The following is a 13,731-nucleotide window of genomic DNA, read 5'->3' as shown; positions in this document are numbered from 1 at the left end:
CAGATAGTGTGGAGAGAGGGGTACACTGTGTAGAGTCATTGATTAAGAAATTAGAGTCAAGTAAGATCAGGATGAAACTCCTGCTCCACAATCTGTGTGATAAATACACTCACATTATGAATGGTGACTTCTGGTAATTTTGAAAGATTATCAGGGTTGCTGGGAATGTGGGTTCGAGGTTACAATCAAATTAGCCATGATCTTATTGAATGGCAGAGTAGACTTGAGAGGTTCAATGGCCTACTCCTGCTCCTTGTTCATTTGTCTTGATATGTTTTACCCGCTGAGTTTTGTGAGGCCCCCAAATCCTGGTCAAAATGGGTTTAAGATGATATTTATTGGAGTTGAAGCACATAACCTGGATGAAAAATGTAACTAACTGCAAGTGGTGTGGTTTAGTTTGGTTATCCATACTCCCTCTGCTCACGGACGTGTGTGGATTTGAGAGAGAGTGAAAGAGAGAGAGAGATGGGGACTAACAGAAGACTAATTTTCATCCAACCCAAATACACCTATATTGGTAGGGGTAGGGGTAGGAGATTCAGATTTGCATGAAACATCCTTTACTTCCACCTTTTTGATGTTAAAATTTACAAATGAATATTCAACGATTTGAAATTAAGCGATTTGCTCCTTCAGATAGCCAATACAGACATGACAATCTGAATGGCCTCCATCTGTGCTATTCTGTCATCAATGCTGAAAACCTTGAACTGTGACCCTCCTAATTCCTCTTCTGCTCAGCTATTTATATTCAGTTTATGGACAGATATTCAAATGTGTAAAACAAACACCCGAGAAACACATCCCTTCACTGACTCTCCAGCTGCTCCTGCTTATTGCAGACGTCCATTTCCAGTAGCTGTGTCATGGGCTCAGTATGGAGTATGTGACAAATTGAGTCTCCAGCTTTGGTTGAACAAATTAAGAGAGATTGCATCATATGATCACTGGTCTCAAGCTATCCCACCACTGCTCACTCAGGTGACTATTGTCCATCCATTTCCACACCTTTTGAATTTTTCAAGCAAAAGGGCTCACAGAAAATGGAAGAAAAGGAGCATTTTCTTTAATGTCCCAATCATCCCATTCTGCTTTTGCTTAGAGCAGAGTTCAGATTAATCTTTCACTCCTGAAGCTATCAGGAAAGCCCAGCAGGATTAGTGACCCTGTCAATCGCTTCAAACATCACTAAGAAGGTGCTGACATGGACAGAGATGTGATCTTGTGACGTGGATGAACACATTAAAGCCTCCTGCGTGCCTCAGGGCCTGACCGATCAATTCAGACAGCAGCGTGATAAGGATTATTTGCCTGGAATACTGAGCCTGGGAACATTCTGAAATATCAGTCCCATGAAGGATGATCAGATCCTCATAACTGTCTCTCAAAGTCTCTTGATCTACACAACAAGAACGGTAACACGCTGTAACTGCTGCAAAGCAACACCTCATTAAAGGTGGCAATTCTTCAACAGAATACTGTTTGAAACTTCCTGAGCTGTCTTAAACTGCATGAGTCCATTTCTGGAGCTGCAAGACAACACCCATCCATCACCTGCCCTAAATTATCCTCAGCACAACATATTCATCATATTATACCAGTATACTCAGTTCATATTGTTTTGTCAGCCAAAATAATTGCGGATATTCTGAACTCTCTGTCCTCTAAAATCAATTTTATTCACATCAAAAGTACAGAGACTGTAATTAAGTGGTCACAAACTCAGAAAGTTAGGAGTGTGACATCAAAGCATGTGACAGGGAGTGTTACACTGATGGGTGTGACAGAGGGTGTTACAGTGAGGGGTGTGACAGGGACTGTTACAGTGATAGATGTGACAGATTGTTATCGTAAGGGATGTGGCAGAGTGTAACAGCAAGAAGCGTGGCATAGATAGTTGTCAGTGGGACATGTGACAGACAACATTACAGTGAGGGGTATGACAGAGTGTGTTACATTGGTGACCATAAGATAGAGGAGCAGAATTAGGCCATTTGGCCACTCTGGTCTTCTCAACCATTTGATCATGGCTGACACATTTCTCAAACTCAATCATCTGTCTTCTCCCATATTCCTTGATACCCTTACCAATCAAGAGCCTATCTCTCTGTCTTAAATACACTCAATGATTTGACCCCCATGGTCCTCTGCGGCAATGCGTTCCACAGAATGACCACCCTCTTTTTTTTTTCAATTTTACAATTACAATATTCAGGTCTTTAAAAGAGATCAGTAACAGAGAGTACTGCAGTGACAGACTGGAGTCTATCAGGGTGTAACAGTGAGGGCACATGTTACAACAGGCTGTTACAGTGAGGGAGCTAGGTATATCATGTTATTCTAGTGAGGGCTATTGCTTTAATGGAAGTGTGACAATAATATGAGATATTTCATAATGCTTCAGGTTTGTTCAGTCACTTGGTGATGTTGAAATTTGTTGTGTTTCAGATGGGCCAAGGGTGGTCAGTTGCTGAGAGGAGTTTTGGGTGAGACGTATGAGACAATTGTGGACTACACCTTCTTCACGGAGCCTGTATCTTGCGCTGTGTCTAACCCATTGGGAAGTACAAACATCAGCCGAACTGTCGACGTGTATTGTAAGGAATGTTTAACCTGTGCTTGTCATTCCCCAGTCTCCCAACGCTCAGCCATTTCCCAGTTTGTCTTGTTGATTGATGTGGGTGCTGCCAGTTAGACCAGCATTTTTGCCGATACTTAATGCCCAAGAGGCAGTTAAGAGTCAACGACTTTATTGTATATCCGGAGTTACATGTCGACCAGCAGTTAAAAATGGCAGATTTTCTTCCTAAAGTACCACCTGTTTTTTTATGACAATCAAAGGTGATTAGATAGTCACCAGTGATTTGTCCAGATTTTGACGGAATTCAATTTTCTCCATCTGCCATAGTGAGCTAAGGCCTGGGGTTCTGGGTTACTAGTCCAGTGAGATTACCATTGCACCACTGTCTGCCAAACTGGAAGATATTTGATGAGACGCTAGCTCCTTGATATCTGGGCATTATGTGTACACGTCACACTCATTGTAACATCACACTATTAAGTCATTGCCAGTGGTTTGGGGTGGAGCACAGTGGTTGTGATGGTAAACCATCAAAAGCTCAAATTGTGATTTGCACCCACCAGTCAGAGCCATTCTCATCTCCCACCATGGAGAGGAAGGTTCATCTTGAACAGACTCCAAGCAAATTGCTTTAATGCAGTTTTGAATTGAAATTAAAGATAACTGGGTTTTAAAGAAGCTGTGTCATATCTCCTCTTGTGTTTCAGTCAAATTTTATCTTATTACACTGTACTTTGGGATATGTTACTGCATTAAAAATGATATGAATACCAAGTTGTTTTTGGGATTTTGCTCAAGCTTAACTGAACATGTTTCATTTCCACTCATCTTTCCTCTCCATTTTCTCTGTGCAGTTGGTCCCCGGCTGACATCTGAGCCTCAGTCTCTTTCTGTGGACCTGGGTTCAAGTGCTATCTTTAACTGTGCCTGGACTGGAAATCCATCTCTCACTATTGTATGGATGAAACGAGGCTCTGGGGTGGTGAGTATAGGGATTGATACTAGCCAGTACATGGGAACATCACAGTGCCTGGTTGACCTGTTGATTTATTCTGCATCTGAGCTACTTGCAATACAAACTTCTCCTTAATCTAGTGAAACCAGGGGCTCTCTGCGATAGGACAGTTGTGAGAAATTCATTCTTCTCACTCATTCTTTGTGGACATTCTTTCCCCATTTTTTTCTTTTAAGTTGGATATTTGAGATTGAAATCTTTATTCTGAAGTCCTGATTAAACCTTGACGCCTGGCATTTGTAGTCTACTCTGTTTTCATTTTGAAAACATCTCTTCTAACATTCACTTCCTCCAAATTACAGATGGTGCAATAGCAATCACATGGGCCCCAGTTATGCCCTGCCTCTGTTTGGGATACATGCAACATTCCTTTTTCCAGTCCTATTCAGCTATGCATATCTCTTTTATGAAATGTTGATGAGTGTATCAATGCTATACACTGCTCCTGCCCAGAACTGGTAAAATTTATTAACTTTGTTTTCAATTTCAACACTCCTCTGACTTTCACACAGTCCACCTCTAATTCACCTCTTCCCTTCCTTGATTTCTCTGTCGTCTTGGATAGGTATTCAGTAATATTCAATCCAAACTCACTGACTCCCACAGCTACCTTAACTAGACTTCCACACACTCTGCTTCCCATAAGGACTCCATCCTATTCTCCTGATTTCTCCATCTCCATTGCACATGTTCTAATGACACAATTTTTTGCAGCTGCACTTTCCTTCCAGAAACATGATAAGAGTTTCCTTTGACTTCACCTTTCAATGCTTCAACTTCAGCATTGAGTGGATCATCTTCTGCCATTTCAACCATCTTTAGTTTAATGCTGTCACCAAACACATATTTCCATCCAGGCTTGTGTCGGTATCCCATAATGATCATTCCTTCTGCGATATCCTTGTCCATTCCCAGAACCCTAAAGGTTACATCTACTGCACCATTAGTAGAAGTAGATGTAACAAGATGTTCAAAGCCCCAAAAACTCCTTATTTGTACTTTTTCCAAGTTAGTTATTTGTATCCACAGCTCACAATAGGGTCTCCTTTACATTGGGTAGACCAAATATAGGCTGGGTGCTGTGTGCATATATACAGTGTTGTGAATTTGCCTGGTAGGTTATAGCTGTGGATCTGCAAACTGCACACACAGAAATTGGGACACTTTTTTACAATGTCCACTTTGCAACCTGTAATATGTTTTATTGTTTTAAAAAACCTGACCCAATCAATTAATCACTCCCTGGTGAATGATTGATTATTAGACCATTATTAATAATGTGGCTTCTTGAACAGTGGTTGAAAAAGGAATGTTGCATGTATCAAAAAGTGTGGTGTTAGAAAAGCACAGCCAGTCAGGCAGCATCTGAGGAGCAGGATAGTCGATGTTTTGAACATAAGCTATTCATGCTCAAAACGTCGACCCTCTTGCTCCTCGGATGCTGCCTGACTGACTGTGCTTTTCCAGCACCACACATTTTGACTCTGATCTCCAGCATCTGCAGTCCTCACTTTCTCCTGTGTTTCATGTATCGCACGCAAAGGCAGGGCATAACTGTGGTCAATGACTGTTCCTTGCAACACCTATAATTTGGAAGAAATGAATGGAATTGAAGGAGATGTTGTTCAAAATGAGAACAGAGTAGGACACGAATGCCAGGCAATCCAGTTGAGCCAGGACTTGAGAATGCTGATGAGGCCTATCTTGTTTGAACTATCAAGCAAGTTAATCTGCAGGTCAAATACATAGTCTTACGTCATGCTAAAGTGCATGAGAAAACCCTTGATATCTTTGTTTGTTACAGGGTAGGAGGGTATTGAAAATATAGCTTGCTGGTGAGCAGACAAATCCTTTTGTTAAGGCCAAGTTAACTCACCTTTAGAGGGAAGTGATCGGTGTGTGTGATGGATCAATACTAAGTAAGGGAAGGTCAAAGATATATTGTTAGAGTGTCCACAATATTCCTTAATTTAAATTGGGATACATTAGCCCTTCTAACAGAAATATATGTAAGACCACAGACCATAACATGTAGGCCATTCAGTCCATCAAATCTGTTCCAACATTCATTGAGATCATAGTTGATCTAACGACCCTCAATTTCACTTTCCTACTTTACCCCTTAATCCTGGATTTCTTTAAAGATTAAAAACAATTATGTCAATCTTTAGCATACTTAAAAGCAATCTCTACAGCTATTTGCATAAAGAATTTCACAGATTCACTACCCTCTGAGTGAAGAAAATCCTCCTTATGCTCGATTATGTTACAAAATAATCTTAAGAGCCTCGAGGTGTAGGTCAATGATCAGTTACTGGGCCAATGTTGGGAAAATCCACATCAGAAAAGATTCCAAGATAGCACTTCATGAGAATTCATCAGATATTTATACATTGGAAGTTACATAGACAGTACATTACTCAAATTTTGAAATGGTCTGTTTTAGACAAACACATTGATTTTTACATTTCCAGAAATGATAAGACACCTGTTACTTCTGGTCTCACCATTCCCTCTCTTCCATTGTACCAGCTTGACTCCACTCCGAAGGTTATGCTTCATTCTTATACTTGAGTAATATCATTGCTTTGTCTTTCTCGGTGTTGTACAGCATCACCTTCACATTCCATTCCAAATAAAGTGTCAGGGTTAATGCTGAATCAGGCACATTGCACATTCACAGAAATTTCTCTGATGTATCAACATGTTTATGCAATTTAAGTAATTTGATTTTTTAAACCTTTCTTGAATAAGGATAAATGAAAAATGAATATTAAATTATTTATATGATTATTACCTATGAAGTTAACTCAAACATTTCTTCCTCATTCTATTCCCAGCTGTAATTTCATGTGAACTTACAGGTTAGCTCATAGGAGTCCCACATTGCGCCCTAATACTCCTAATCTCTGTCTTGTTCTGCAATTGGTGCTTCTGGTCCGAGACCCTTCCACAAAGTGAAAACAACCTCTCTACAGCTACCCTGTCAGGTCCATTTAGAATCTTGTATCTTTCAATAAAGTTGCCACACATTCATCTAAATTCCATTGAGCACAGGCCCAACCTTCACACACTGTTCTCATAAGAAAATCCCTCCATGCCCTGGATGAAAATGATTAACAGTATTCAGAACTTGGTTTCTGTATTTGGTGTACCCAAGTGCAGAAAGGCAAGCTCTTAAGATTTGCTTAGTAATTGGGAGTCTCGGTCTCCATAGACGTAACACAAGAAGACTACAGCTGAAGAGCCAAAAGATCCCCAAAAGATTAGAAGACCAATTCAGAGTCAGATTAAACTTCTGTATCCATGAATTAGAATACATGCTATTGAGACAGAAAACTACATAAAACAGAGTGCATTTCATGAGCAGGTGCAAAGAAAATAGTTCATCACGTGATTTTTCTGATGGCGAGCCAACAGAATTGTTTACTTGCTATTGCTTCCACCCCCCTGGAAGCATAACAGAACAATTTTCCAAAAAAAATCAAAGACTTAAGGCATTGAAAAGCTACTGATGGGCACACATAAATACAAAACAATGCTCTCAGCTCAACAAAACTTACAGGTCCTAAGTATAAACCCAACAGTGGACACAATCACTAGAATACTAAAACATTGTGAGACATGTGGGAGGTTTTGCTTTCTGTATGCAGAAAGAAAATGCCCAACTTTCAATGCATTTGCAATGTAGCAGATAAGACCATTGACTCTGGAGCAAAGAGCAAAAAAACCACAAACAGCTGTGCATTGACCAAGCAAACCATACACGATGAGTATCTTTAATGCTGCAATAAAGACCATCTGGTATCCCATCAGATATGTAATATTGAAATGATCAACAAATCAGAATCTGATGATGGTCACAACAAGATAAAGAGTGATAAACACATTTCACACTGTCAATCTAGTGGAAATAAATCAATACCATCACACCATCCAAAGTGTTTACAGAAATTCAAATTGTCTGCCTCAGAAAATTGGTGAAGATTTATCACTGGCTAACATTGACACAGAACAAGTATCAATTTACCATCACTGAATTCTAAAAAAAAATCCATGTGCAAATAAGGGAAGCTATGATGAAACCTACTAATGTAAAACACAACATTTCAACAGTTCAATGAGCTGCACACAAAGGGCTGAAGTGCAAGTACCATCAATCTGCCTGGATGTCGCACACGTGCTACATCAGTGAAATTGATGGACCAAAAATTGCAGATACATAAGCACGTTGTGACCTTGCATTAGTCACAACTTATGGAATCAGTCAAACATCAGAGGCATATCAAAAACTACAGCAGATTATTCAATAAACATCTGCAGAACTAAATATTTGCAGAACACTTTCTTCTGTAGTAATGGAGGGGAAAACTCAATTCTGTGCTGTGGGGAATAAAACAAAAGATCAAGAGGAAAAAGCTGAAGGAGAAGAGCAAGGTCTGGAACAACTTGCATGTGAAAGATATCAAGCTCGGCATAAGCAGCTACAGAAACATTGGCTTGAGCTCAAAGTAATGCCAGAAAAACTGACAGACCTGCAAAAACACATTGAGATGCACAGTGCACACATTAAGGAGCTGCAAATCACTCATGAAACATTCCTTTTAGCAATAAATGTCGGCAATTATGTTCCAGTGAAAAATCTAGAACAGGATCTAGAGACAAGTGAAGTTGCAAGTGGAAGTGGAACACTTCATTAAAAGCAAAAAAAAGAGAAAAAAAACATTGAAAATGCTGAACACTTGTCAAAGCAGGATGTCAGAGCAGAAAATCCTAGATCAACAAAAACTAAAAATTGATAAGAGTTAGAAGAATCCATGCTGTAAAACAAGGAGCTTCAAAATAAACTGGAAGCTCTAAAGGCACTAAGCAGATGAAGATTTCAATCACTTAAAATAGTTTTGAAGATTGGTCAGTCAGTAGTTAATCTAGAGCAAACATGGCTGTAGTGCATCAGAGTAAACAAATTTTGAGGCAGCAACTGCAGTCCATGACAGGAAAAACTTGACAACACAAAGAGAAATGACTGATAATCTCATTAGTGACTGTGGAAATCAACAGCACATCCAGCCAGAGTCAGCATCAGGAGAACCTGAATGGATCAGCAAATTACCTGACATACAGACTCACTTGTTATTGTAAAGACTATATAAGGCCATAAGACATCGGAGCACAAATTATGCCATTCAGCCCATTGGGTATGCTCCACCATTCAATCATGGCTTATAAGTTTCTCCAGGGAGAAAGTGCAGATGCTGGAGATCAAAGCTGAAAATGTGTTGCTGGAAAAGCGCAGCAGGTCAGGCAGCATCCAAGGAACAGGAGAATCGACACCTACTGCGCTTTTCCAGCAACACATTTTCAACTTATAAGTTTCTCCACCCCATTCTCTGCTTTCTCCCCATAACACTTGATCCCCTTGATACTCAAGAACCTATTTAATACGATCTTATATATACTCAATGACATGGCCTCCACAGCCTTCTGTGGCAATGAATTCCATAGATTCAACACTCCTTGGCTAAAGAAACTTCTCTTTATGTCCATTCTAAAAAGGTCTTTCCTTTTTCTCCCCTACCAATGGAAGCATCTTCACAACATCCACTCTGTCCAGGCCATTCAGTATTCTGTATACTTCAATTCTATCACCCCTCATCCTTCTAAATTCCATCGAGAATAGATCCAGGGTCCTCAAGAGTTCCTCAGCTTTTCATTCCTGGGACCATTCTCGTGAACCTCCTCTCAACACATTCCAAGGCCAGTACATCTTTCCTGAGATATGGGGCCCAAAACTGCGCACAATACTCCAAATGTGGTCTGGCCAGAGCCTTATAAAGCCTCAAAGTACATTGCTGCTTTTATGGAGGAAGTGCTGGATGTCTTGAAACGGTTAAAGGTGGATAAATCCCCAGGACCTGATCAGGTGTACTCGAGAACTCTTTGGGAAGTTAGAGAAGTGATTGCTGGGCCTCCTGCAGAGATATTTGTATCATCGATAGTCACAGGTGAGGTGCCGGAAGACTGGAGGTTGGCAAACGTGGTGCCACTGTTTAAGAAGGGTGGTAAAGACAAGCCAGGGAACTATAGACCAGTGAGCCTGACCTCAGTGGTGGGCAAGTTGTTGGAGGGAATCCTGAGGAACAGGATGTACATGTATTTGGAAAGGCAAGGACTGATTAGGGATAGTCAACATGACTTTGTGCATGGGAAATCATGTCTCACAAACTTGATTGAATTTTTTGAAGAAGTAACAAAGAAGATTGATGAGGGCAGAGCAGTAGATGTGATCTATATGGACTTCAGTAAGGCATTTGACAAGGTTCCCCATGGGAGACTGATTAGCAAGGTTAGATCTCATGGAATACAGGGAGAACTAGCCATTTGGACACACACCGGCTCAAAGGTGGTGGTGGAGGGTTGTTTTTCAGACTGGAGGCCTGTGACCAATGGAGTGCCACAAGGATCGGTGCTGGGTCCTCTACTTTTTGTTATTTATATAAATGATTTGGATGCGGGCATAAGAGGTACAGTTAGTAAGTTTGCAGATGACACCAAAATTGGAGGTGTAGTGGACAGCGAAGAGGGTTACCTCAGATTACAACAGGTTCTGGACCAGATGGGCCAACGGGCTGAGAAGTGGCAGATGGAGTTTAATTCAGGTAAATGCGAGGTGCTGCATTTTGGGAAAGCAAATCTTAGCAGGACTTATACACTTAATGTAAGGTCCTAGGGATTTTTGCTGAACAAAGAGACCTTGGAGTGCAGGTCCATAGCTCCTTGAAAGTGAAGTCGCAGGTAGATAGGATAGTGAAGAAGGCATTTGATATGCTTTCCTTTATTGGTCAGAGTATTGAGTACAGGAGTTGGGAGGTCATGTTGCGGCTGTACAGGACATTGGTTAGGCCACTGTTGGAATATTGTGTGCAATTCTGGTCTCCTTCCTATCGGAAAGATGTTGTGAAACTTGAAAGGATTCAGAAAAGATTTACAAGGATGTTGCCAGGGTTGGAGGATTTGAGCTATAGGGAGAGGCTGAACAGGCTGGGGCTGTTTTCCCTGGAGCGTCGGAGTGACCTTATAGAGGTTGACAAAATTATGACAGGCATGGATAGAATAAATAGACAAAATCTTCTCCCACAGAGGATGGTACGTGTATGGAATGAGCTGCCAGAGGATGTGGTGGAGGCTGGTACAATTGTAACATTTAAGAGGCATTTGGATGGGTATATGAATAGGAACGGTTTGGAGGGATATGGGCCGAATGCTGGCACTAGATTGGGTTAGGATATCTGGTCGGTATGGAGGAAGTGAGGTCTGCAGATGCTGGAGATCAGAGCTGAAAATGTGTTGCTGGAAAAGCGCAGCAGGTCAGGCAGCATCCAGAGAACAGGAGAATCGACGTTTCGGGCACATTCCTGAAGAAGGGCTTATGCCCTATACGTCGATTCTCCTGTTCCTTGGATGCTGCCTGACCTGCTGCGCTTTTCCAGCAACACATTTTCATATCTGGTCGGCGTGAACAGGTTGGACCGAAGGGTCTGTTTCCATGCTGTACATCTATGACTAAGTATCAACATTGTATTTGCCTTCCTAACTACTGATTCAGTCTACAAGTTTACCATGACAGAATCCTGGACTAGAACTCCCAAGTCTCTTTGCACTTCAGACTTCTGAATTTTCTCCCTACTTAGAAAACAGTTCATGCCTCTATTCTTCTGACCAAAGTGCATGACGTCACAGTTTCCCACATTGTACTCACTCTCCTAATCTATCAATCCTTCTGCAGCCTCCCCGCCTCCTCAATGCTACCTGTCCATCTACCTATCTTAGTAACATCTGCAAACTTAGCCAGAATGCTCTTGGTTCCTTCAATCGTTAAAGCATAAAGTAAAAGTTGTGGTCCCAACACTGATCCTTGCGGGATACCACTTGTCACTGGCTGCCATCCTGAGAAGGATCCGTTTATCCCCACTCTACTTTCTGTCAGACAGCCAAACTTCTATCCATGCTAGCACCTTGCCTCGAACATCATAGGCCCTTATCTTACTCCAGGATTTAGGCTGATCAGTCTGTAATTTTCTGTATTTTGCCTTACTCCCTTTTTAAAGGGGTGTCAAGTTAGCGATTTTCCAGTCCTCTTCCTGATTCTGACGATTCCTCAAAGATCACAACTAACGCCTCCACTATCTCTTCAGCTATCTCCCTTAGAACTCTGGAGTCCAGTCCATCTGGTCCAGGGGATTTATCCACCTTCAGGCCATTCAGTTTTTCTAGCACTTTCTCTATGGTGACGGCCACCATACTCAGCTCTGCTCCCTCACTCACGTGAATCTTTGAGATATTCCTCACCCATTTTCTTGTTCCCCACTACTATCTCTCCAGCATCATTTTCAAGTGGCGCAATGTCCACTATTGCCTACCTTTTGCCCTTTACATATCTAAAGAAACTCTCAAGGTCTTCCTTTATATTACTGGCTAGCCTACACTCATATTTAGTCCTTACTTCTATTTTTATTGCCCTCTGTATTTCTTTGTAAGCTTCCCAATCCTCTGGTTTCCCACTGCATTTGGCCACATTATATGCTTTCTCTTTTGCTTTTATGCTATCCCAGACTTCCCTAGTCAGCCGTGATTGCCGCATCCTCCCTGTACCATGCTTCTTTTTCCTCAGAATGAATTCTGCTGTGTCTCCTGAATCACTCCTAGAAACTCTTGCCATTGCTGTTCTTCTGTCTTTCCTGCTAGGATCCTCTCCCAGTCAATTCTACCCAGCTCCTCCCTCATGACTCTATAGTTGCCTTTATTCAGCTGTAATACCATTACCTCCGATTCTATCTTCTCCCTCTTAAATTGCAGTTAATTCAATCATATTATGATCACTCCCTCCTTTCACCTTAAGCTCCCTTATCAAGCCTGCCTTATTGCACACAACTAAATCCAGTATTGCCTGTTCCCTCATGGGCTCTATCACAATCCGCTCCAAAATGCCATCTCATACACATTCCACAAATTCCTTTTCTTGCACTCCACTACCAAACTGATTTTCCCAGTCCACCTGCATATTGAAATCCCCCACGATCACAGTAATTTTGACTTTCCTACACACCTTTTCTATCTCCTGGTATATCTTGTACTCCAGCTCCTGATTATTGTTTGGAGGCCTATACATAACTCTAACAATGGTTCTTTTACCTTTGCGGTTCCTCAATTCTACCCACATATATTCTACACCATCTGACCCTACTTCGTTTCTTACTATTGATTTAATTTCATTACTTACTAATAAGGCAACCTCACCCCCTCTGCCCACCTGCCTATCTTTTTGATAGAATGTATGTCCTTGAGGCGAACACCCTTGCCAACTTTTATAAGTGTACCATCAAGAGCACTCTATCTGGATACATCACTACCTGGAATGGCAACTGTACCGTTCAAGATCGGAGACAGTTACAGAGAGTGGTGAACTCGGCCCGGACAATCACAAAGGCCAACCTCCCATCTATAGAATCCATCTACCAGGCCCACTGTCAAGGAAAGGCCGCCAACATTCTCAAAGATCCATCCCACCCTGGCAATGTTTTTCGACAACCGCTACGATCGGGGAGAAAGTGCAGAAGCCTGAACACACGCACCATCAGGTTTTGAAACAGTTTCTACCCTACTGTGTTAGAATACTGAATGGACTCACAACTCTTAACATTCGCCTGTACCTGTGTTTTTGTTTTTGCCACTGTTTACCTATTATTTACTTATCTATGCTACTTAACTCTGTGATCTGCCTGTATTGCTTGCAAGACAAAGCTTTTCATTGTGCCTCTGTACATGTGACAATAAATTCAATTTAAATCCAGTCCTGATCCCGTTGCAGCCACGTCTTTGTGATGTCTCACATCATACCTCACATCACTCTGTGCCACAAACTTATTTATGTTATTCCTTATACTGCATGCATCCAGATATAACACCTTCAGTCCTGCATTAACCATCCATCTTCTCATTGTCATTCATTCGTCCAGTGTGCTTGAGGTTTGATTGCTAACCCTTTCCATAAACTGTCTTATTTGTGTCTGTGAATGGCAACTGTACCATTCTCAGGAGAGATTTTAATAACCTCTCCTGAGTTCTGCACTCT

At 41.4% G+C, this 13,731-nt stretch overlaps 1 protein-coding gene across 7 annotated transcripts in view; it reads left to right on the top strand.

Annotated features, from left to right (window-relative positions):
- Positions 1-13,731, top strand: part of kirrel3a (kirre like nephrin family adhesion molecule 3a) — a 638,457-nt gene that overhangs the window by 553,205 nt on the left and 71,521 nt on the right. For all 7 annotated transcript variants that reach the window (XM_087976494.1, XM_043676912.2, XM_087976497.1 and 4 more), the window contains exons 7-8: positions 2,452-2,600; positions 3,439-3,566. In XM_087976494.1, the coding sequence (XP_087832620.1) occupies positions 2,452-2,600; positions 3,439-3,566 (277 nt within the window). The remainder of the gene's footprint in view (positions 1-2,451; positions 2,601-3,438; positions 3,567-13,731) is intronic.

Source organism: Chiloscyllium plagiosum, unplaced genomic scaffold, assembly GCF_037043375.1.
Source record: "Chiloscyllium plagiosum isolate Xiang-an unplaced genomic scaffold, Cpla_swu_hap1 HiC_scaffold_29, whole genome shotgun sequence".
NCBI classification, from domain to species: Eukaryota; Metazoa; Chordata; class Chondrichthyes; order Orectolobiformes; family Hemiscylliidae; genus Chiloscyllium; species Chiloscyllium plagiosum.
Note: the sequence above shows the minus strand (reverse complement) of the source record. Positions and strands in the feature narration are given on the sequence as shown.